Source organism: Canis lupus, chromosome 23 (genome assembly GCF_048164855.1).
Source record: "Canis lupus baileyi chromosome 23, mCanLup2.hap1, whole genome shotgun sequence".
Lineage (NCBI taxonomy): Eukaryota > Metazoa > Chordata > Mammalia > Carnivora > Canidae > Canis > Canis lupus.
This window is the reverse complement of record NC_132860.1, coordinates 361,546-386,341: the sequence shown is the minus strand read 5'-3', so window position 1 is coordinate 386,341 and position 24,796 is coordinate 361,546. Positions and strand designations below refer to the sequence as shown.

The window sequence follows — 24,796 nt, the reverse complement described above, 5'->3', positions numbered from 1 at the left end:
TATTTGTGATTTCGGCTGCTCTGCATGCTAGGTGGACACCTGAGCCTTGGCGGGGGTGCTGTGTGCCGCCCAGCCTTCCTGGTGAGGTCGCCGGGCTCAGGCAGCGTCGTCGTCTGATAGCACTTTTTGCCTGATATGCTTCTTGGGCTTCAGTGTTCGGAGAATCTGCAGTCACAGCTCCCGGGGGCCGCTGCCAGGGCGCCCCGCGGCTCTCCTGTCTGAGTCGGTGGGCGGTGAAGGCAGCCGAGGGGACCACGCCAGATGCAGTGGCTCAGGGCCAGCGCCACATCCTGCTTCCTGAGACGTGCTGCTGGGGTCTGTCCAGACCGAGGTCTCTGCAGCCAGGTCTAGAGGACGCTTCCTCGGAAGGTGAGGACACCTCCCATGCAGCCAGTCTCCTCTCAAAGAGGTTGGATCTTACAATCACATAGAGACTTCTGGACCAAGAAGACTTGGCTCAATATGCTGAGGCCATCTGGGCTGGGGGTGCAGGGTGTCGGGGCCTCTGGGGCAGGGAGGGGCATGCAGGGCACCAGGATCAGCTGGGGTAAGGGGAGGGGCATTGAGGCCCGGCTGTGATCCGTGATGCTGGGATTCGAGGAGGATTCGATTTCAGCCAGTTGGTGTGGCAGCTACACGTGCACCTCAGACCGACCCTCAGAGAATTTCTCAGCCACCTGAGATATGACCTCATGACGTCAGATTGGAATGACCGTAATATAGAATGAATGAAGCCAGAAGCCTGGACTTCCCGTGGGGCCCGTCCATTCCCCTTTTGTACCCATCTCTGAACTGCTGCGACTCTTTCCCTTGGGGAGGCTCCTCCGACCCTTACCCGAGTGAAGCTAGGGTAATGCTTCCCACACCTGGAGCAACCCGCAGCTCCCCGTCAGGCGCAGAGCACCTGCCTGCCCCAGGCCCCAGAACGCCCCCCCCCACCCCCCCTACTGTCTCACCTTCTTGCTGACTGATCTGTAAAGACCGAAAGCATCCAGCACCCGGGCCCAAGCAGCGTCGAACCGCTCGCCGTGGGACAGGAACATGTTTCCACTCTGGGAAGATTCAGATCCTCCTTAGTGGTGAGTGTCCTGAGCGGTTCCGGCGTCAGCTGGCTCTCTTACTGTTTGGGGGGCTTTCGTCGTCGAGGGTTGAACCTCAGCTGCTCTTTTCACCGTGCGATCCCACTTTCTGTTGTTATTTGGCAACGGACACGTGAGCGAGCAGCGGTCCCACAGGACAGAGGGCGAGAGGGAGACAATCAGGGGCGCCTGGTCGCCTTTGGCTGGGGTCCTGATGCTGGGCTAGGGCCCCCTGCTCCACGGGGAGTCTGCTGCTCCCTCTGCCTCGCCTCCCCCCTCATGCCCCACCCTGTCTCTTTCTCTGTTAAATAAATAAACAAGCAAACAATCTTTAAAAAAAGAGACAATTAGTCCCTCGGACCCATGACTGGCTTGCTGAGGCTCACGGCAGGCTTATTCGTGAGAAGCACAAGGACTAAACGATTGATGGTCACTGTCAGAGACACTCTTCCTGCCATTTCTTCCAAGTACTGCCTGGGGTCAGCTCCTAAACTGGTGCAAGATCCATCTATTGGGAGAGAACTGAACGAGCTTTTTCTGTAGGAAGCTCCTCCTCCAGCTCCTGGTATTTCCACCGCTGTCCCAGAGGCGCAGCTTGCTGAGGGGACCCGCCGAGAGGATAGGGTCCGAGTCAATCACTTGTACGGTTCGCGCTTAATGGCACAGAAAACCCAGTTTTCAGAGGAGACGCAAACTCCCTGACCGCATTTCAGAGACCTCACATGGTGAACCGGTTCTTTTTCTCAGCAAGAATTTATTTGCTTATTAAGACGCACGAAGGCGCTGCCCCAGGAAGGGCGCAGTTGCAGTGGGTTTGTGCTCTCGTGAGCCCACGCTCGTGTGTGGGGATCAAAGCAGCGGTGCAAACACTAGTGAGTAGCTGGGTTAAGACAAGCAAGTGTTGAGAAACGCGCCACTTTCCAAGTAGCCTGACGGGTCCCTTGCGGCCGGTCAACTGCGGTGCTGACTTCATTCAAATAAGGATTCCTTCTCCCTTTTGGAAACCAGCAACTTGAATTTTGAGCTTGATCATTCATTATGTGATGGTCCCGCCCCAGAAGCTGGTCAGCAGCCTCGGAAACACTCTGTCTTGGGGCCAGGGGATCCGCGGGCCAGGGGAGGACGCCCCGTGGTCTTCTCTCCAGGGCGGCTTCCCAGCCACCCTCTCTCTGAGGGATTCGAGACGCTCCCCCATCTCTATTCGTCTATTTTGAGTGGCTGTGAAGGCCTTCCTTAGAGGCCGGAGACCCGGCTACCTGCATCCCGACACCTCATCTCCCTACCGCTCCCCAGGTGCGCACTCGGTCCCTGTCTGCAAACAAGACAACTGGACCCCGACCTCAGTGACTTCCTTCCAGAGCTTTCCCCCCACGCTCTACAGTTAGAGCACGTACCTTAAAGGAACTACTGTTTCCCCGCTTACTCATACTCCCTCCTCTCCTTCCCTGAAGGCACTCTCTTATCCTTCTCTTCCGCCTCCCCTCCCCTGCCTCCTCCTCCTCCTCTTCCTCTCCTTCTCCTCTTCTCCCTTCCCTCCCTTTTCTCCTCTCCTCCCCCTCTCTCCTCCTCCTCCCCTGCCTTCCCCTACCCCCTACCATCCTCTCTCCTCCTCCTCCCTTCCTTCCTCCACCCCCTACCATCTTCCCTCCTCCTCCTCTCTCCACCTGCTCCCCTTCCCTTCCCCGCTCCAGCCCCCTCTTCACTATCCCATCTGCAATGGCTCTGGCTACCGTGAAGCTGCAGCGCTGCCCTCCTGCTGGCTGTTCCCTCATGAATTGCAGTTGGGGGTTCTCTGTCGCCCATCGCTCTGCAGCCGCTGCTCCAGGCTCAGGTGCCAGCCCTGGCGGCAGAGCTCCTGCAGTTTTACATTTTTCAGGCTGCTGGACCTCGGCCCACTATCTATTCCGGGCCCAAGTTCACAGTCTCCCAGAACTTCCCTTGGGTCATCGTATCCCACCCCCTTTCTCTCTTTCCTGTGACCAAGCTACCAATTCTGCTCCAGTTTCTAGAACTAGAACCTCGCCCAGTTTGTCGGAAATATCCTCCTTCTCACAGACTTCCTTCTCAGGCCTCCCTCACCAGCCCGGCTCTGTGACCAGGGCACTGTGATTTGAATCTTCACGTTATTTCCTTACTGTCTCTTGGCTCTGGTCTTTCCATCACCTACTTAAGGACACTTGTTTATTTAGGATGATTATGTCGAGGTAAGCTTACAAGCAAAACTGTCTATTATTTGGAAATAGTGGACGATTACAACTGGGGAAAAGCAAACCACAACACACCACAGGCAGGTCAGGGGGACAGAAACAGGACAGCTCCTCTATAGAGGAAGCGGGAGGGGGGCTGGGGAGCTGTTATGAACACAGAGTCCGTTGGAGAAGCCGGGAATTCCAAGCAGAGGGGCTCCTCATTGGCTGGGCTGTTGCCAGAGAAGCACCTTTCTTCCTCCTCCTGGATAGTAAAGTAGGTAAAGTAGCTCGAGAAGGTATGTCTCTGCCCTGTGAGGCCTGTAATCCCCCTGAAGTGGTAGGAGGTGAGAGCTCCTGGTTTTGGCCTCCCAATACCACTTTTTTAACTTAAATTCAGTTGTTTATTTTTTTTTTTATTATTTTTTTTTTAATTCAGTTGTTTATTAACATAAAGTGTATTATTAGTTTCTATTAGGTAGAGGTCAGTGACTCATCAGTCTTATGTAAACCAGGGTTCATCACATCAGGTGCCCTCCTTAATACCCATCACCCAGTTACCCCTTCCCCTTACCCTGTCCCTTCCAGCAACTCTCTGTTGGTTTCCCATAGTTAAGAGTCTCGTATGGTTTGTCTCCCTGATTTTGTCTTTTTTTATCTTTCCCTCCCTCCCAACACCATTTTAAATGAGGTTTCTTTTTATTAATTTTGACAATAATTCATCTTCTAAGCTGGGACACTTCTCTCAGTGAACAGAGGCATTATTAAAATCCCAGTGGGGGAAAGATACAGATGCAGTGAAACCCGGGACAGCTGCACCCCAATGTTCACAGCAGCAATGACCATCGTAGCCACACTGTGGAGGGAGCCTCGGTGTCCACCGACAGATGATGGATAAAGAAGCTGTGGTCTATGGATACAGTAGGATATTCCTCAGCCCTCAGAAGGGACGGATACCCACCATTTACATCGATGTGGATGGACCTGGAGGGTATGATGCTGAGTGAAGTAAGTCAGTCGGAGAAGGACAATCATCATATAGTTTCACTTATACGTGGAATGTAAGAAATAGTGAAAAGGATTATAAAGGAAAGGAGAGGAGCTGAGTGAGGAAAAACTAGAGAGGAAGACAAACCATGAGAGACTCCTAACTCTGGGAAACAAAGGGTTGTGGAAAGGGAAGGAGATCGGGGGATGGAGTCACTGGGTGATGGGCATGAGGAGGGCACATGATGCGATGAGCACTGGGTGTTATACTATATGTTAGCAAATTGAATTCAAATAAAATAAAAAAAATACCAAAACTCTGATTTATGGCCCAGCAAGCATACATTGTGCACCTGCTTTGTGAACGAGTCACCTAAAGGAAAACCATCTTGTCTTTGAGATATTAATCAGTGCTCCTACTTCCTGCATCCCTTGATGTTAAAACTTGTGATTCCTGCCGATATATTAATGTATAATCTTTTGAGCTTGTACATGATGTAAAAAGTAAATAAGCCTGTGGAAACTGTTCCTTCTCCAGAACACTTTCTCCCCTGTGAAGACTGTTTCCCAGGCAGTTGTCCTAACTTGGGCTCAAATAAAACTCTCTTTCTAACCTTAAAAAAAAATAAAAATAAAATAATAAAATAAAATAAAATAAAATAAAATAAAATAAAATAAAATAATGAAATGAAATGAAATGAAATAAAATAAATAAATAAAATAAAATAAAAAAAAATAAAATAAAATAAAATAAAATAAGATAAAATAAAATAAAATAAAATAAAATAAAATAAAATAAAATAAATCCCAGTGGGGGTAATAGGAAGGACTCCAATCTCACCCTACCCAGAGCCTGAGATTTGCGCACAGCTTGCCCAGGTACTGGCTGGTGTTAGGAAAGCCTGTTAACATTTCCATGTCATGGTTTTCTCTTCTTTGACATTGGTCTAACCATTGTACCTAGGTCTGGAGTTAGCACAAGGAGGAAGTGGGTCAGTGCATGTAAAGCATTTAGAGTGAGGAATGCTACATGGCAATCACTGGGTGCATTTAAAATTTGCATGATTTTTGCATCTATCACATTGTGGCCAATCACCTCGTCTCTCCAAGCCTGTGAGAACTGAATGTGATGACACACGTGACCACTCTCCCTCCTCCAGACACCACTCTTAATGACTCGATTATTCTTTGAAATCACTATTCCATCCTCATCCCACAATGCATTCCCGCCCATCCTCCTGCATTTCCTGCTTGTATTTCTTGTTCCAACAATGCGTTGGGCAACGTCTCAAAGCCAGAGCGCGGTTGCTCCTGCTGTCAGTTTTGCAATCAACAGTAACCCTTCAGGAAGTGCAGTGAAATCAGAGCGGTCTCGGAGGCAGAGGGGGGTTAGCACCCTCTATAGCCACCACATTTTCACTGATTCCTCTAAAATGTTGTTCAAGGCAAAGGTACATTAAACCGGAGTCAGAAGAGGCTGCAGTTTTCCAGAACAGACACGGTAGCAATCATTACTGAGTGTCTCCTACTCAGCTCAGAGGGAAGATGCCTTCCAAGGCCTGATGCCTCCAAGGTAAACTCAAGAGATTTCCTCTTCAGAGAAAGCCTCCTTTTTTGTCATCTGTTAGAAGTGCCTCCCAGTGGGCCATGAGAATGCAGAGTTTTCTGTATGGTTGCCATGTAGAGATTAGGAACTTTTAGCTAAGAGCATGGCTTCCCTCTAGAATTTGTTACCCTGGTGCCAAAATGTTAGACATAATTATATAGTTATTGCTTTGGAAAGACATGGGCATGGGCGTGTGTGCACATGTGCACCCCTTAGATGTATTAAATCCAAGAGGCTGCCTCCAAATGTGGCTGCCAACTGTGGAATGGGATGGTCTGGACACACCCGAGGTGTGGAATTTAGTGAGAGAGTTTCTGCATAAGCTCAGAGGGATAATAATGGTACTCGGGAGCCAGATTACCAGGTTCCAATCCCTCTCTCCTCCATTGTTGACTGTGCGTCTTTTGGCAAGTTACTTAACGCTATGATGCTCCACTTACGCAATGGAAAGGATCATAAGAGTAGTTCTTATTCATATGGACCTGTGGGAGATAAATTGGTTAAATGAAAAACACTTGGAACAATGCTTGACCCAGTAAAAGCTGGGTAGGTGAACTTAACTGGGGTTCTCAAGAGACCTGTACTTCTCCGATTCAAAAAAAAAAAAAAAAAAAAAAAAAAAAAAAAAAAAAGCTAAATAAATAAATAAAAATAAAAAAACAACAAAAAAAGCTAAAGTTAGAAAATTATTGAACGTAATTTATTTTGCCTAAAGGCTGAAAATTATCCCTGCTATTTGTAGTTATTTTAAGAAGTCAAGTTAAATGATGTGGTCAGAAGAGACTTCCTCACTCCAGAAGCACTGCGGAGTTCCTTGGGATGAGAGGCTCTAGTCCTTGCAAACCTATTTTCATTACCATCTGCGAGGCACGGCTGTATCGGGCTGGGCCAACAGTTCATCCGTTTGCTAGGCGTGTGTTCACTGCGGGTCCAGAGTGTGACAGACTCGGAGCTGGGCCCTGGAGTTACCACCCTGGGAAGACGCAGATACATCGGGGCATCGGGTCAGTGGAGGCGCAGAAGTGAAAACAGTAGGAGAAGGGAGGCAGAGGGCATTCTCAACACCAGGGAGCTTCCTCCAGACTTGGCCAGGACTGGAGAGGGCTTCATTCAGGGAAGTGTGGATGTGGACACAAGAGTCAGTCTGGAGGAAAAGCAGAAATTGTCTGGTGGAGCTTGAGGGGAAACACATTCAGGAAGGGAGGACTAACACCAAGAGGGGAGATTTGAGGCTTTTGAGAGCTTGGTGCTTGGGAGATTAAAAGAAATAAACCAAGGCTGGCTGGAGCTGTGAGATAAGGAGGAAAACAGGCACGCAGCCCTCTGATCAGGGAGAAGCGCTGCTCCCACATCACATACGTTTTAGCTCAGTAGATGTCTTATCTAAAATACATACCTATTCCCCGGAGGGCATGGTTGACTCAGCAGAACGTGTGACTCTTGATCTTGAAGTGTGAATTCGAGCCCCACCGCTGAGTATAAAGATTTAAGAAATGGCCCTGAGGGGGGCATTTGACGGGATGAGCACTGGGTGTTATTCTGTATTTTGGCAAATTGAACACCAATAAAAAATAAATTTATTATTTAAAAAAAAGACATTCAAATTGGCAAAAAAAGAAATTAAAATCTAAAAAAAATTAAAAATTAAAAATTAAAAAAAAATTAAAAATTAAAATCTTTAGGAGCACCTGAGTGGCTCAGTCGGTTAAGCATCTGCCCTCAGCTCAGGTCCTGATCTCAGGGTCTTGGGATCCAGCCCTGCCTAGCGCTCCCTGCTCACTGAGGAGCCTGCCTTGCCCCCTGTTTGCCATGCCTCCAGCGTATGTGTTCTGTCTCCCTGTCAAATAAATAAAATCAAATCTTAAAAAAATAAAAATAAAATAAAATCTTTAAGTAACATATATAATGTATATGTACATATACATTATATGTGTGTGTATATACATATACACACACATATACGAACACACACATTCCCCAATGGATAAATTTTATTTATTTAAAAAAAGATTTTATGTATTTATTTGACAGAGAGAGCGAGAAAGAGCACAAGCAGGGAGAGCAACAGCGGGAGAGTAAGAAACGGGACCCACGAAGGCAAAAGAAACAAAAGCAAAAATGAACTATTGGGACTTCATCAAGGTAAGAAGCTTTTGCACAGCAAAGGATACAGTCCACAAAACTCAAAGACAACCTACAGAATGGGAGAAGATATTTGCAAATGACCTATCAGATAAAGGGCTAGTTTCCAAGATCTATAAAGGACTTTTTAAACTCAACACCAAAGAAAGAAACAATCTCATCATGAAATGGGCAAAAGACATGAACAGAAATCTCACAGAGGAAGACATAGACATGGCCAACACGCACATGAGAAAATGCTCTGCATCACTTGCCATCAGGGAAATACAAATCAAAACCACAATGAGATACCACCTCACACTAGTGAGAATGGGGGAAATTAACAAGGCAGGAAACCACAAATGTTGGAGAGGATGTGGAGAAAAGGGAACCCTCTTATACTGTTGGTGGGAACGTGAACTGGTGCAGCCACTCTGGAAAACTGTGTGGAGGTTCCTCAAAGAGTTAAAAATAGACCTGCCCTACGACCCAGCAATTGCACTGTTGGGGATTTACCCCAAAGATACAGATGCAATGAAACGCCGGGACACCTGCACCCCGATGTTTCTAGCGGCAATGTCCACAATAGCCAAACTGTGGAAGGAGCCTCGGTGTCCATCGACAGATGATGGATAAAGAAGATGTGGTCTATGTATACAATGGGATATTCCTCAGCCATTAGAAATGACAAATACCCACCATTTGCTTCAACGTGGATGGAACTGGAGGGTATTATGCTGAGTGAAATAAGTCAATTGGAGAAGGACAAACATTATATGGTCTCATTCATTTGGGGAATATAAATAATAGTGAAAGGGAACAGAAGGGAAAGGAGAAGAAATGGGTAGGAAATATCAGAAAGGGAGACAGAACATGAGACTCCTAACTCTGGGAAACGAACTAGGAGTGGTGGAAGGGGAGGAGGGCGGGGGGTGGGGGTGAATGGTGACGGGCACTGAGGGGGGCACTTGACGGGATGAGCACTGGGTGTTATTCTGTATTTTGGTAAATTGAACACCAATAAAAAATAAATTTATTATTAAAAAAATAAAAATAAAACAAAAAATAATAATAAATGCAGTCAAACATTCAAAAAATTCAAAAAATGAAACCGCAACCAAATAAAGGTTACCTAAATTGTCACAATTTGATACTGATTAAAGACAAATTTGAGTAATCTATCAAAGCATTTATCTCTGGATGGATTGTCTCACCCATATCTGATGCAGGTGATACTTAGATGAGACTCAGGACTTAGACTTTCGAGTTGGTGCTGGAATGAGTTAGGGCCATTGGGCCAGAATGAGCGTGTTCCATATGTGAGAAGGACGTAAAGACAGACAGACTTCGGATGTCTGCCATCTCCCTAGTAAGAGGTCCACAAAGATAAAAGAAACAAGTTTTCTTAATGATGAAGTAATCAAAAAAGAATACATGGGCCATTTTTTTAGAACAAAGAATATGGGTGGGTCTCCAATTTGAACACACTACTGACTACCCAGTAGAATCAATGCATAAGATATTATGTTAAGTGAAATAAGTCAACCAGAGCAAGACAATTATCATATGGTTTCACTCATATGCAGAATATAAGAAGAAATAGTGCAGAGGACCATAGGGAAGGAGGGGAAATTGAATGGGAAAAAACCAAAGATGGGGATAGACCGTGAGAGACTCTTAACTCTGGGAAGAAAACTGGAAGAAAAAAAAAAAGAAAACTGGAGGGCAGTTGGTTTGGGGGACGGGATGACCAGGCAATGGACATGAAGGAGGGCACATGGTGTGATGAGCACTGAGGGTTATACACAATTGAAGAGTTATTTAAAACTACATTGGAAAATAATGATGTGCTATGTGTTGACAAATGGAATTTAAATAAAAATACTAAAATAAATAAAAATAAAATAAATAAAAATAAAATAAATAAAAATAATAAAATAAATAAATAAAATAAAATAAATAAAAATAATAAAATAAATAAAATAAAATAAATAAAAATAATAAAATAAATAAATAAAATAAAATAAATAAAAATAATAAAATAAATAAAATAAAATAAATAAAAATAAATAAATAAATAAAATAAAAAATGAGATATTAAAGAAATAAGTCTTTTTTTACGATCGAAAAAGAAAAGATTTACATTAAATCTGAACATCACGTATTTTTACCTCAATGAATGAAGATAAATTATAAAAATTTCCAGAGAGAAAATACATGACCCATACAAATATTTGTAATTTTGCAAACTGTAATTGCAAAATTACATTGGAATTGCCAAAATGAACTCTAGATGCTAGAGGAAAATAGAGTGAATGATTCTGAGTTAAAGCATATTCTCCAGTTCAAAGGCTATGCTTCCCTCGAATTCAATCAAGTACAAGGGTGTAAAAAGGGAAATGTTCAGGCCAGCAAAATCTCACAATCTCTATCTCCCAGATACCCTTTGCCAGTGTGTAACTGGAGAGCATGTCCTACCTGGACGGGGAGTAATAGAAGTGGACGCTCTTGCACACATGCCGTTCTCACAACCTGCATTGTCTACAGGAAAAAAGGAAGAGGATTAGTTTAGCAAGGGAGGACATTTTCACTTAAGAATTCTATCTCCCACTTTTAAGAAAAAGAACGAGATCTCTCCTTGCCCCTGCAACAATGCACTAACCACCGCTTGCAGCCAGTGAAGAATTGCCACAACCTCAAATCCTTGTTCTTCTCCAGTGAATGTTTGTTCAAAACAACCCTCCCCAGTTTCCTTGTAAAACCTAATAAAAACTGCCCTTCCCTTGTTTTTTTGGACTCACCTCAGTTTGTCATACTTTGCTTGTCCCAAATTGCAACTCTTCTGCTATTCCTGAACAAACTCATTTTGCTGGTCAAATAACTGGCCGTTTTATTTTCCAGGTAAACACTGCCAATGTGCAAGGGGAAAAAAAAAAGTGGGATCAGGGAAATAGAAAATGCAATATAAGACAGGGGAATGGGAAGTCCTACTGGTGTAGGGAAGAACGTTAGGGTTTGAAGTGGGCAGCCAAGAAAGAATTCTTGAGATGTCTTTGGTGCAAAAAGGCGATCTTGTTAAGGCATGGGGACAGGACCCATGGGCAGAAAGAGTGGTGCCAGCGTCTTGAGGAGGGGCCCATTATAGACTTTCAAGTTGGGGAGGGGGTTAGGGAAAGCAGAGTTCTCTAAAGAAGTTTGTAAGCAAGGTCTCCAGGACCTTGAGGGGGCTGGCTGTCATTGGGGAAAGGTCACTCATTACTGTCTGATAGAACCTCAGTCATGAGGCCCTTCAGATGTATATCGGTGGGTCATGTACTTGGGGGATGATCTCCAACATGTGTCTTGGGGAAGGAGGGTCAAGGTAAAGGAAATTTCTAAAGGAATTTTTACACATTAAAGTAGGCTTACAGGATCCTGGGGCTGGGGGTGGGGGATGATTGGGCTAAAACTGCCTTTTGCCCATAGCAAAGTGTCCACACAGAGGCAGTTGAGTCCCTAGAGGAAGGTCCCTCGGCGTGTTGCAAGGGCTTGTCAGTGGGCTGTGAGCAGTGAAGAGATTGAACAATTTGTCTTCTGCCTTTGTTTCCCGCATCGCCACAATGACAGCAGCGTGGCATCCGCAGGGGCAACGAGTCCAGGCCGGAACAAGGGCACACGGGTAATCCAGAAAAAAAGTCTGTCATCACCTCATTCTCCAGGGTTAGCAATGGGAAGAAGAGGCGATTTATACAACACTTGGAAGGGATTGAAAGGTAGAATCACATTTTCAAAAATAAGCTGATAAAGAATAGGCTATTATGCAAAGTCTGGGAATGACCCTGAAAAAGTAGAAAATGAATTCGACCAAATGTTCCAATATAGTTGTATTAGGAGGCTGGGGAGAAAGGCAGCGGGGTTGGGGAAAGCTAGCACGCTCACCTCCATACCTGGAATGGGAGCTAGGGGCTGCTCTCGGCCTATGATGCCAGGTGTCTCTTGGCCTCCCCACTAGGCAGATGTTTTTGGTCAGAAGAGAACATATTACACGCTTATAATTTCCCCCGTGGAAGTGCATTTTGGGAGCTAGAAGGGGTGTGAGCCCTTAGATAGAGAAGGAACCTGTGCAGGACCTTGGCAGGTGAGTAGCCCATTGTGAGCAACATTTTCTTATTTCCTTCCTTTTTATGACCCAATTTCCCACGGAACCTTGGCGTTTGGTGTCCATTTCGGCCTCTCCGGTCCTCTCAAGGAGAGACAGAGGGACACAGAGATGCACAGAGATGGAGACAGCGAGGCTGTAATAATTCCTTTGGAAATACCAGAAAACAGTTCCATTAGTAACACGCAAATTGGTGCATATTTATTTTAAGTAAATTGAGCATCCGGTTGGAGAAAACAGTTGTTCAGACGGGATCTGAAAGCAAATTGTCTTCTGGGTTTGGAAGAGTAGTGAGTCCGATGTGTGGTAAGAAAAGCAACTGCTCCTGGAAACAAGGTGGTGGGTTGGAGGCGCGTGCAAGTAGCTGTGCAGGCCCCGTGGTGCAGGAAACGTCTCTCTGTTATCTCTTTCTTTCAGACAGAGGCATGGTTATGACTCATCTTGATAATTTTGCCTCTGCCGCACACACTCGCGCACACACGCACACACACACCATCATCTTGGCACACGTTTCAATGTTCCCAATTGTGAAAGACGGCACCGCGTGCTCCACGGACTCAGCTGTGGGTGCGTGATTGGGTCAGCATCTGGAGCGGGGGGAGGAGGCGCTGGTGAAACCCGGCTATGGAGCAAGCTGGAGGCCACAAGGTGTGTCTCGGTTTCTAATTTGCAGTTTGCAAGTTTCTGTTGAGAATTCTCACAAAACAGTATCCTGTCCAAACCCCAAAGACCATCCTCCGTTTGTTTCCCGTCCACATCTCAAGCCTAATTTCCGATTAATTGCACATAATGCGCGATTACAGGCTCCCAGGACATCCCAGCAGCAGGCGTGTCCCTCAGGACTTTCGCCGGCAGATGTGGTCTCGTTCTGCACATGAAAGCTCCTGAGGGCGCGAGTTCACGTCCTGGCTCACAGGACACTTTCTCGAGTTGGGCATCCCCCCAGCAGTAGGATCGCACCCCCTCCTTCATGCTCCGGCAGCGACTGAGGTATTGGTGACATGATCTCACTTACCTCTGTCCTGCTCTGCCAGCTTTGGGAGCGAGCCGGCCGAGGCTGGGCCATGGGGTCCTCCTCTGCCCGCTCAGTGACAAGGCAGTGCCTGGCCCCGAGCCCCACGGCCCTTTAGGATGAATGCGTGCATAAAGACATTTCATTTCTTAATTCCAGTAACACACTGACTTGATCCACAGGTTCCCAAAGACACGGTGGGAAGATGGCACGGGTTTAATGCATTGCTGTCAGAAAGGTGCACTCATATGTCTTCTGGTGTCCTCTTGCTGTACGTAGCCTAGCTTCCCGGAGAAGGAGGAGAAGTTTCATCACATCCCAGGGAGGTAATACATGTGCAATTTACAGTGTCTTACAGTGTAGGGAAGAGCCACTCAAGGTTATGTCTAAATTCAACTGAAACAAAAGGACCCGGAATCTGTGAATCTCACCTGTGGATTCATTTCGCCACGTATTCCAATTCTTGTAAGTTATTCATGCTATTAACATGAACATGTCCGTTAAGCTCTGACCCTATTCAGATGCCCTGCTCCATCCAGGGCGGCCTAGATCTACTCACAGGATCATCAGGCTCTTGTCCCTTGGTGCTTCGTGGCCACAGCTCTGCCATCGTCAAAATCAAAACAGCGGAATCGGCCTAATGTTTAGGAGCCAGGGGTCTTCTGTGTGGACACGCAGCTCCCGCCGTCTACCAAGAGTGACCCGGAGCCTTCCCCCGTCCAGTCTCAGGGCCCATCCGCTGCCGAGGGCCATGTAAATAGTGTCCAAAGGACAGGGAGAGAGAGGAAGACGAGAAGTATTGAAGTCAGAGCCAAATCCAGAGACTCGGGCTAAGACCCTCCGGCTAGCCGTGCTTCACCCTTAGACGGTGTGTGATGCGGCCTCTGCCCTGTACAGGGAGCACGGGCTTTCCCAGAGGCACCTTCGGAAGACTTCTGGCACAGAAACGGCCAAGTAGAGAAAGTTCCAGAAGAGGAGACCATCTTTGTGTTCTGCGACTCTCTCTCACCCTCTCAGTCTCCACTAACCTGTTTCATTTGCTGGTTCTGTAAATTGTGCTGGTCTCAGGAGAGTTATTCTCCAGAAGTCTCGAATTTCCTCATCTCCCACCACTCCCTGAACAGTCCCTCGGCTTTGTTCCTCATTCTAACAAACAAAAACAAATAAAAAGCCCTATTTCTCTTAATCAGCTGGGAAACTTATCTGACCAGTATCTTCGGTATGAAGATAGTCATCCGTGTCATAGACAACCCCAACGGACGGAAGCCCCCCCAGCTCACTGCACCAACGTCCTTCCCTGGCCGACAGCTCGGCTAATGAGAAAATGGAGCCAGAAAACAGTGGCAGGGCAGGCCTTGCTCTCCCGAACCCGCAGGGACCCTCCAGGTAGGTGCCAACTACTGGTTTTCTCCTATTCCCAGAGGAACAGAGATAGTCACAGGGCTGGGGCGATGCCAGTCCATGGATTTAGGCATGGACCCATCTGGTTTAATTAATATATTGAGTATAAAGGAGCTCTTCGCTGCACTTTGCCAGTGGTTCTGTCTGGGTGATGGGGAGGAAGGTTTTTATTCAGTTGTGCACTGGGAATAAAGTTTTCCTACAACAAGGGCTCATATTCTGGGGTTGAGGTAGGGGAGTTTGTCCCACCAAAGGGGATTTCTTGCCTCTGCATTTTATGTCTGTGAAGGGAAACTTTCCAGCCTGACCTGGGACACCTTCCTGGTCACTCTTTGTGAACCACCAGCTATGGGATCCTGCCCCACTGTGTAGTGGGAAACATTCTTGAGCGGGGTTGGTAGAGAGGCACGATTCAGGTTTCACTTGCATTCTGAGGATGAGCATGTTATTAAGAGTTTCATTTTAAAGTCTTTACAGAGGCTGATGATAGAGCCTTGAGAGTCAGTATTGGATTGAATACCATTGCAAAATATTAAGTATATTCCAGGGTTTTAGGAGGGGCAGTATTTCCAATTAGCCTTCTCTGAGGATGAAAACAAGAAGAGAGCTTCAACTAATCCTTCAGAGCCATTCCTTTGGGCACATTTTATCATTGACAAAACGTATTTTTGTGTTAAAAAGACTGGGAGATACCTAGGTAAGCATGCCTGTTTTTATTTTTCCTCATCAGCATAGATCACTGGGAAAGAACTTGGTAGTAACCATGAATCAAGACTTGGCTCATTTTTTTTGTTCCATTTTGTTCATCTCATCACCGGTAGACAGCGTTCTTGACCCCCAACCTTGACCCTCTGAATCTTAGCTTCCTATACATTTTAATGAAGATTTTATTTTATTTTATTTCATTTTATTTTATTTTATTTTATTTTATTTTATTTTATTACTTTATTTTATTTTATTAAGGTTTATTCATTTATTCATGATAGAGAGAGGTAGAGGAGGGAGAAGCAGGCTCCATGCAGGGAGCCAGATTTGGGACTCAATCCCGGGACTCCAGGATCGCGCCCTGGGCCAAAGTCAGGTGCCAAACCACTGAACCACCCAGGGATCCCCTAATGAAGATTTTAATTGCAAGATTGTTTTTGAAAAAATAATCAAAATCTCTCCTTTCTGTCAGTTGAGAACTTTTCACAGAGAGAGAATTTTTCTCAGGGCTGGATTTCTATTTAAACCTCACAGTGCACCTGAAATTGAACTTTCAGAAGTACCTCTCCGTGAAAACCCCTTACTGGAGAAGGCTGGTTCATCCCCACCGTGCCATACGTGGCTGATGTTTCTGAAGAGGGAGCTGGAATTTCTGGGGGTGAGTGAACATCTGCCTACCTCAACCAGAGTGGGACTGGCTCTAGGAAAGAGTATTTGGGTACATGAACACAGTTTCCCCACTTGAATTCATGAGGCTGTAAAAGCCTGGTAGACGAAGAGGTGATACTGGGTCTGACTGAGTGGAGAAAAGCATTTCCTCATGAAGACTAGGGTAAGAATGGCAAATGGGATCTGCCAACTCTGGTCAGTTGCTCTTGGATTAATATCATTAATATCAAATTAATAATTTTTGTCTGCACCTCGATGGAAAGCACAATTGTTGCTTGTCCACTCCATGTAAATAAAGGCATATGGAAATGTATTGGCTGCCCCTGCATTAGGTCACGCCTGTATCCACTTTTAGAGTGGCCAGGTGATACTGGGACATGCTGCATTTGAATTCTGTCTCAGAACTGCCTAAGACACCAAAGCAATTTCTCATATTTGGCCTCAGTCAAAAGGAATTTGATGCAATCTTGGGAAAATACCTTCTTATTTTACAAAACATATGCATTTTTTTTATAGGTAACACAAATTCTGATTGCCTTGGTATGTCTTTGTTTTGGAATAATTGTCTGCTCCGTGATCAATATTTCAGAATTTAAGGAAGACATTTTTTCATCATTTAAAGCAGGCTACCCATTCTGGGGAGCAGTGTTTGTGAGTAAATATCTACAGTTGCTTTGGAAATAATACTGCGCATAGCTTTTCTCTTGTCTCAGCCAGGTCTAACCAACCATTTACTCCAGTATTTAGGGTGTATGAACATATTGCGGTTTACAAAGCACTTGGGCTAAACATGTTAGCACACTTTTATCAGATGAGAAACCTGAGATTGATAAAAGTTAAATGAATTGCCCAAGGGGCACTTAGCTAATAAAAAATTGAATCTAAACTTTCAGAAATCAATTCCAGGAAAACATCTCTAAACCTATTCATCGATCAAGTTATCTCCATGAGGTCAGGGGGAAGACTGAGGAGGTGAGGAGAGTAAGTTGAAGTTAGGTCGAAGGCATCTGATGAACTACTACATCCTAGAAACTCCTTTAAGTGTGTTCTCATTATGTCTCCTTTAATCATTGTGCTATTTCTAAACTAGAGGACTGAAGGAGATCATAAAAATATATGGCTTTATTGATGTGTAATTGACATGCAATCAATTGCACATGTTTAAAGTCTACAACCTGATACATCTTGACACGTGTATACACGTGATAACAGCACCACATCAATATAAGGAACATCTCCATCACCTCTAAAAACTTCCTTGCGCCCCTTGGTAATCCCTTCCTCTGTTCCCTGTCTTTCCACCCTCAAGCAATCACTGATCTGCTTTCTGTCACTTCAGATTAGTTTGGATTTTCTAGGGTTTTATTTAAAGAGAATTATACAGCATATTCTCTCTACAATCCGTCTTCCTTCACTCAGCACAATAATTTTTTTTATTAATCCATGGTGTTTTGTATCAACATTTCATTCACAAGGATATATTTTAACTCTAAAAAAATATCACATTAGCTTGGCACTCTGCTAAACACTTAGGACTCATCAGATCACCTACCTGTGTTCATGACTCTCCTCAAGCCTCTGCCATATTTTATTCCACACTTCTCTCTATTGTCCTTCATTCCATACACTTAGCTTATTAGGTGTCTCTCAACCCATCATACACTCTGAAACTTTGAAATTGTTTTGCATTTGTGCCATTAATTTATATTTTCAATAAATCTTTTCCCATGTACATTTTCATAATTATTATATGTTTATGCAACATACTTCAGATTCGAGATATATGCCACAAACACATATTTCTTGTCCAGAGAGGCTGACACTCTGACACAGGACGCTCATACAGAGAAATAATTACGATAAATTGGAATCATTTTATAACAGTCATGTACCAGGTCTCCCAGACCTTGCTGCTCTGAAAGTAACCCATGGATTGTTAGGGTCAGCATCACCTGGGAGGCTGGTAGAAATTAAGAATCTCAAGCCCCCTTCAGGACCAACTGAATAAAAGTCTGCATTCTGAAGCAGACCCATAAATACAGAGAAAAAAACTTGTGGTTGCCAGAGAGGAAGAGGTTGGAGGGATGGGCAAAATGGGTGAGGGGGAGTGGGAGGTACAGGCTTCCTGTTATGGAATGAATAAGTCATGGGCATAAAAGGCACATATAGTCCATGGTGTTGCAATATAGGGAACACAGTCAATGGTGTTGCAATAGTGTTGTATAGCGTGACGGTAGCCACACTTGTGGTGAGCATAGTGTAGTGGGTAGGTTTGTGGAGTCACTATGCGGTACACCTGGAACTAACGTAACATTGCAGGTCAACTATGCTTCAATTAAAAAAAAAAAGAATCTGTATTTTTAAAAATACTGTCACATGATTCATATGCACACTTAATTTTGAGAAGCACTCTATAGGGAATAAGACTAAGAAAATAGTGAGCTTATGGGGAATATTAACTCAGCTTTACAGAGTTCTCACAACTTTACCTTGTATTTGGAAGATGGGGCTGAAGAGGAAATAAAGGGCAGAGACTCACTGTGTTTTTCCCTCTTCCTTTTACAGTTTGCTATTTCTGGATTTTTGCCAATTATGTCTGAAAAGAAACATGCTACATATCTGGTGAGTTGCCATTCAGTCTTCATCCATCCTTGAGAAGATAAGGACGATGGAATTTTAGGAGTCTTGAGGGAGACGTGTCATCATGTCATCATGTCTCATATTATGAGTGAATGTGGATATGTGGGGTTCTTTTCCAATCTATTTTGTGTTGGATATAATCATTAAAATATCAGTTGTCTTCTTTAGAAAACAATAAAGCATAATTACCTTGGCACTTGCTTAAAAAATAACGCCCCACCAGGCCTTGTCCTCGTAAGGACAATCAGATGATCAGATGATTTGTTTCTGGTTAAACGAGATTGAGGAGGATGACGTGCGTCCATATGGGTCTTCCCGAACACAGACCCACAAGAAGGTTATAGATGTTTGTTAAACAATGAGGATGTTTCCAAGATTTCCTTTTTTAATTTACATTTTGAACTGATGCAAAGTTTATTGGGTACAACCAGCGCTAAAAACACACACAGGGCTATTGAACGCACTGGCAGGTGGGGGCTCAGGCCTGCATGCTGTCCTTCACCATCAGGCGTGGGGCAGCCTGGGAGCCAACACTGTCAGCAGCATAGCTGCGGGAATAGGAATCTTTATCCTGACGGTCAACCTGCAGAGGAGCTCGGCTTACATCCACAACTGCCAGCAAGCTCCCAGAGACGACTTCTGCTTTGTGGCTTGTTTTTCCACAGTACGTATTTCTTGTGAGGGGGCTAAGGTCTGGGTCCTACTCTAAGTACAAGCCCTCTCCTTTCCCACGAACGTCGTCCTTTGCTGTAACCTCTATCACATAGTGTAGTGTTCGGGGGGTTCATGGACAAAGATGCTGGCTGCCGCTCCCTCCCCAGCTGGGTTCTGTGAGGCTGGAGTCACCCGCCTTGACCTCCCTTTTTGTGGCTTTCCCACGTATGTGTCACTTCATTGGGAGTGATCACATCGGGGTGATGAAATCAGGGGCTTCTGTTAGGAACACACCTTTGGGGCACCTGCCTTGTGACTCTACTTGTCTTGTTGGTTACTGTTCAACAGGAAATTGTGGCAATGATCCTGTTTCTCACTATTCTGGGGTTTTGCAGTGCTGTGTCACTGACGATCTATGGAGTTGGAGAATTAGTCCAAGGGAACAAGGTAAGTAGAGGCCTGATAATCCTGAATGACAAGCTGAAGCAGTTGAGCTTCATTGCTTAAAAATACAGCTTGGATTTCCTGGAAACTTTCTTCTAGAACATTTTTTGTCCATGTTTTAGTATTTTGGTTTCCAAATCTATATTTTAAATCACACTTTCCACTCATAAGAGGGCAAATCTCATAGTATAATCCTCATGACTAAGGGTTAGGAGAGTAGAATCTTCATAATTTCAGAAAATGCAGATACGCTTCTAAATGTGCTGAGCATGAGAGACGAATATGCAGTATCATATGATGGAAACACTTAGGTATCCGGGTTCATTTTCTCTTCCAGCGTAGCTTCCTTATATTTGTTCCTGCTTTTTCCTTTTTCTTGGCTTTTACTTTCGTGCTTGCTCTGAAGCCTCAATTTTCTTTCCTTCCTAATTCACGACTACCAGCTGCATTTCCACTTGCCCTACCCATCATTACACCCTCAATGTATGAGAAAGAACCACCAATACCTGATGTGCATGCACTTACTCAGATCCTCCAGATGGCACACACTCTCTCCATCTGTCCACTTGCCTGAAACATTCAACTGGTGGCTTTTTTTTTTTTTTTTGTATATAACTTCCCTCCAAAGATAAATAAGACAGCAGATATACCAAAGATCAGACACATAATAGTCTCTCCAAACTGTTATTGATGGATGTAATTTCTTCTGGGCCCACTTGGCCAGCCAGTCTGGTTTGATTTGTTGGAGATGGAGGGAATAATCACAGTGTAATGAGAGAGTATGAGACTCAGAAAAGCAAAAAGAGATGATCCAGTTCTTGCAAATGAGTCATCTAGTGGCAGAAAATTCCTGGTGATTGATATTAAATCATTTTTCCCTCATCAGATTGTAGAAGATCGTCTTTATGAAGAATTAAACATATATTCACCGATTTACAGTGAGCTGGAAGACAAAGCGGAGGAATCTTCTCCTGTTGATTCATAAGAATTGTGTTCAGAACATTCTCACAGAAAAGGGTCTAGAATAAGCCAAGATCTTTGTTAAAGGGGCTACAGGCAAAATTTTGATTCTTGTCTATGATCTGCTAGTTTTACACTAGGATTTATTCTCCAAATGGTATATGCTGCCTGTTGTTTCTGTTCACCTAAAATTCCCCCTCCCCACCACCCACTTATGGGTATGTGATAGACTCCTATTTTTCTTGTTTTCTATTGCTCTCTTGTGTAGCAACTTTTATGGGAAGTCAACGTGTAATCAGCAAGCATTTATTCTGTGCCTATAACTGTACAAATAGAGGGAACAAGTGGAAGGCTGGTTGAGAGCTGAGTTAAACTTTCTGTTTTGGAACACCTGGGTGGATCCGTCAATTAAGAGTCTGACTCTTGACTGCAGCTCAGGTCATGAGATCAAGCCCCATGTCAGGCTCCTCACTCAGTGGGGAGTCTGCTTGGGATTCTCTCTCTCCTTCTCCCTCTATCCCTTCTTCTGCTCTCTGTCTCCCAATCTCATAAATAAATAAATATAATTTTAAAAAAACTTTGACAGTTTGATAATATTTGGTTCTTAGCCCTTTTCAGAGTTCACAAGAGCTACACATATGTGTGATACATGTCCCCCTCCTGAACTGGAACTGCCTAGAGGGCAAAGCTCATGCAGCAAATGTACACTGAGGACCAATTAGGTGTTTGAAATTTCCCACGCTTGTCTCCTTCACTTTGTGCTTCCCAGTTTCGCTCATAGTGGGAGCTCGAAGTGGATTTACAGAGTGGATGAGGGAACATTCTGGGAGGGTATCCCATGAGGTCAGGTAAGAGGAAGAGTAGACAAGGAAAAGAAATTACTCTGAAGTGAACGTGGTGGTGATAAAGAGACCAAACTGGCAGATAGTTTGTATTAAGAGAGTAGTTGGATGGAGATTTGAATAGGATCCTAGAAGCTTGTATTAATCATTTTGTTTATCATATCAGCTTAGCAATGGATGCTTCCTTTTGAAGTTTGATCTTATATGGAATGTTAGAAGGACCACTGATCTTATAAAATGCATTGGAATTCCAGGCCTATTGCTTATTAGTTGAGTGAGTTGTGGCAATTATTAAAAAAAAATAAATTAATTTGTCTTTTTTCATCTGTAAAAGTAAGATATTGAAGGTAATTTACCTGCCAGGATTAAAGGTCTGTTGTGGGAACACCCACACTCACACCCCCCTACACACACACACACACACACACACACACACACACGACTTACACTATATGTAACTTTCCACATGCAAATATTTTATGTTATATTTTAATGATAATATATTTTTTTCAAACACACAAGGTCTCATAAAAATCTGTATATTTCCTGAATCACCAACAAATTAACTGACACCAGTTTGTTCAATAATGTTTGCAGATTGATGAGTGGGCAGTGGGGAGTTTTACTAAGTAACTCAGTACCTGGAGAGGTGGGTAGGTGAAAAACAGGAAAGCCATAAATGAAAAGATCATTTAATGAAGAACTTGAAAATGAATTAATGAAGACCTGAGCTAAAATGGAGTCACTGGGAATGGAGAGAAATGGTTATATCTAAAACATGGAGCAAAAGAGAAATCGGGAGATCTTGTTAACAAGTTGAATTAAAGGGTAAAGTTAGACAAGCAATTGGTTGATAAACACATTCTGCCACAGGGTCTCGGGTCAAAGGAGGACACCTGCTAAGGTTGAAAGAACTGATAGGAAGTCGGAAATATGAATTGATGAGAGAGGGGCACAGAGAAACCTAAATTAAGCTCACTCTTAGACTTTCATTTTTAGGAAACCAAAGAGAGTTGCAATGGAGAGAGCCTGACAATGTCCAATACAGAGTTTTGGGAAAGATGAGATTTGGTGTCATTAGGAGAGAGATCATTATTAAATGAAGCAGCTTAACACTCTGAATTATTTTGAGATAAAAGGGAAGCCAAGTTAACCCTTGCACACCTATAGACACAGGGGTAAAAAGGAAGGAAAAACAAACCAAGGTCGAAACTACAATTAGTCAGAAAACTACACTGTAAAACAGTAGACAGCAGGTAGCTCAGAGCAGAGAGAGGTCTGGTAAAGAGAGACTAACTCACCAACAGAGACAGTATTTGCTGGCCTGGGCCACGAGAAGTCTCCAAGAGAAGACTTGGCCCTGGTGTGTTCAGAAGTGGGCCTCAGGGTGAAGTGCGGAGATGGGGCAGAGACAATGCAAATGAATTGAAACCAGGACCTGGTGGTGAGTAAGTAAATACATTTGCAGAAGAAAGGGAGGATGTCATGTGACGAGTAAGAGAAGAGATGGTGAGTAGCAGCTCATGAAGAAAAATAAGCAAAATGATTATGTTGCTGTTGCTGTTTTTGTTATTAAAGGGAGGAAAAAGTGGTTCACATCTTAGGCCAAGCAGACGGGTCCTGTGGAGAGCCTGAAAAATCATCTTGGGGTAACATTCACAACTCATTGATGAAATATTTGTTTTATGTACTTAGAGTGCCAAGATTAAAAAGTGGCAGGTAGACATCAACTCCCCTAGACTCTACAAGTGATCACATAACCATACACTTAGTATCTAATCCTAGTACCTCAGGTTTTCTACCTTAATTTTTCTGAAATAATATTGTGTCTCTCAAAATTTGATAGCAGCATAAAAATGTCCCCTTTCACTGTGTTGCTTGCTAAGTGATATCCCCATTCTGGAGCACATCACTTCCATGACGTATATATATGCATTCAAACTCCTAAGCCTGGTCTACCAGGACCTCGAAAATGCATCCAGTTTGTCTTTACAACTGCACCATACATCACTCTTTCTCAATTCATATTTTAGCCACATTGTTGACTCTGTCTTTCCTGTGTACGTGACAAATTTTCTCTCAAGACCATTCAGTTACCTTTTATGGTGTGCCCACATCAGGCATACACCAAGCACACAACTGGCCTGTTCTTCTCACATGCATTGGTTTCAAATTATCTTTCTAAAATTTTCAACTTAAAGGTAGTCTTCTGCATGAAGATGCCAGGTGCACACCTGTTTATCCAGCTTTCACTTATTGCTTCATAACCACTTTACCCCATGATGCAGTATATAATCATTTATTGTTAGTGTACTTGTGATCTTCTCAAAGTATCTCACTAGCATTTGTGCAATAAATTGGAATAATTTAAATTGATTTCTTGTCTGTGTTTGTGTTTGTGCATGAGGGTAAGGGTCTGACCAAGAGTAACAGAGACTCAAAGCATCAGTTCAGTGATGTCCAGGACCAAGAACAGTTTGTGGAATCCTCCTTTTTGATCAATACTTTATCAAATAGAACAAACTCCAAATAATCCTATAGACAGAAAACAGTTTTAAGAGCAATTGTCAGCCATCTCCTGCCAATAAATGGTGGGATAAAGTGTAAAAAAATGTGATGATGAATCTCATATACAAGTTCATTCTGACTCTAATTTTTTGCTGTGTTTGAACTTGGAATAATCTTCTCCCTTTGTGGACCTCGGGTTCTCTGTCTGAAAATGCAACAGAAGTTTTCCCACTGATCTTTCACTTTTCCATATTCTGTGCTTTTGGTAATCATAGCGATTAAGTTTGTGGCTGAGCTAGCTTTAGCAATCAGAGCTAGTTGATGCTAGCTGACGTAGGGCCTAGCAAGGCACCTGGGACAATAATACATGTTCTAAACTCCTCTGACCAAAGCTAACCAAAGGTTTCTTCCTGAAAATTGTCTTAGAAATAAAATTTCCCAAATAATTCCTATTCTATCAGGTTTGGGTCTACCTACAAAAAAAAAAAAAAAAAAAAAAAAAAAACACTAATAAAATAGAGCACTGTATTCATAATTTCAGGTTGATATAGAGTGTTGAGGTGAATTTATACATGCAAGAGTGTGAAAATCCATTGATAGTTGCTGTTTTTCATGAATATTATTTCCCCTGGAAAACCTCTACTCACTGCACAGTCAAGTGGGCTCAACTGGTGTCTCCCAAACAGCTTCTCTCTGGGACACCCTGCGTAGAGTTTTGGTGAATGACATTGAGGAAAGAGACTGTTTAGAATGTGAACTTTGGGATATAAAACCCTCAGAGCCAAATTGTAGTAGCCACAATAGATACCGGCTCTATCATCTTGGGCAATTTTATCTTAGTTTA

General features: G+C 43.8%; 1 protein-coding gene and 1 long non-coding RNA gene across 13 annotated transcripts; one reads left to right on the top strand and one right to left on the bottom strand.

The window, feature by feature from the left end:
- The first annotated feature begins 3,444 nt into the window (after nucleotides 1–3,444).
- On the top strand, nucleotides 3,445–21,178 carry LOC140614621 (high affinity immunoglobulin epsilon receptor subunit beta-like). 8 transcript variants are annotated; one of them, XM_072793703.1, is made up of 9 exons: nucleotides 3,476–3,542; nucleotides 11,586–11,731; nucleotides 13,312–14,515; nucleotides 15,770–15,893; nucleotides 16,421–16,555; nucleotides 18,470–18,526; nucleotides 19,053–19,208; nucleotides 19,547–19,645; nucleotides 20,529–21,178. In XM_072793703.1, the coding sequence occupies exons 3-9, from the start codon at nucleotides 14,454–14,456 to the stop codon at nucleotides 20,625–20,627; spliced, it is 732 nt and encodes a 243-aa protein (XP_072649804.1). In that variant the 5' UTR covers nucleotides 3,476–3,542; nucleotides 11,586–11,731; nucleotides 13,312–14,453; the 3' UTR covers nucleotides 20,628–21,178. The 8 variants fall into 8 exon arrangements, with proteins under 8 accessions (XP_072649803.1, XP_072649806.1, XP_072649804.1 ...); XM_072793709.1 differs by lacking the exon at nucleotides 11,586–11,731 and having other exon boundaries at nucleotides 3,525–3,612; nucleotides 13,312–13,455; nucleotides 14,320–14,515; nucleotides 15,793–15,893; XM_072793706.1 differs by lacking the exon at nucleotides 11,586–11,731 and having other exon boundaries at nucleotides 3,525–3,612; nucleotides 13,312–13,594; nucleotides 14,320–14,515.
- On the bottom strand, nucleotides 6,537–14,516 carry LOC140614622 (uncharacterized). Of its 5 annotated transcripts, none has more exons than XR_012015410.1 (6): nucleotides 11,388–14,516; nucleotides 10,781–10,887; nucleotides 10,458–10,520; nucleotides 7,547–7,695; nucleotides 7,255–7,397; nucleotides 6,537–7,002 (listed from the first exon to the last, which is right to left on the bottom strand). It is a non-coding gene; the product is annotated as an uncharacterized lncRNA (long non-coding RNA). The 5 variants fall into 5 exon arrangements; XR_012015413.1 differs by having other exon boundaries at nucleotides 6,537–6,831; XR_012015411.1 differs by having other exon boundaries at nucleotides 11,906–14,512.
- Nucleotides 21,179–24,796: the final 3,618 nt, after the last annotated feature.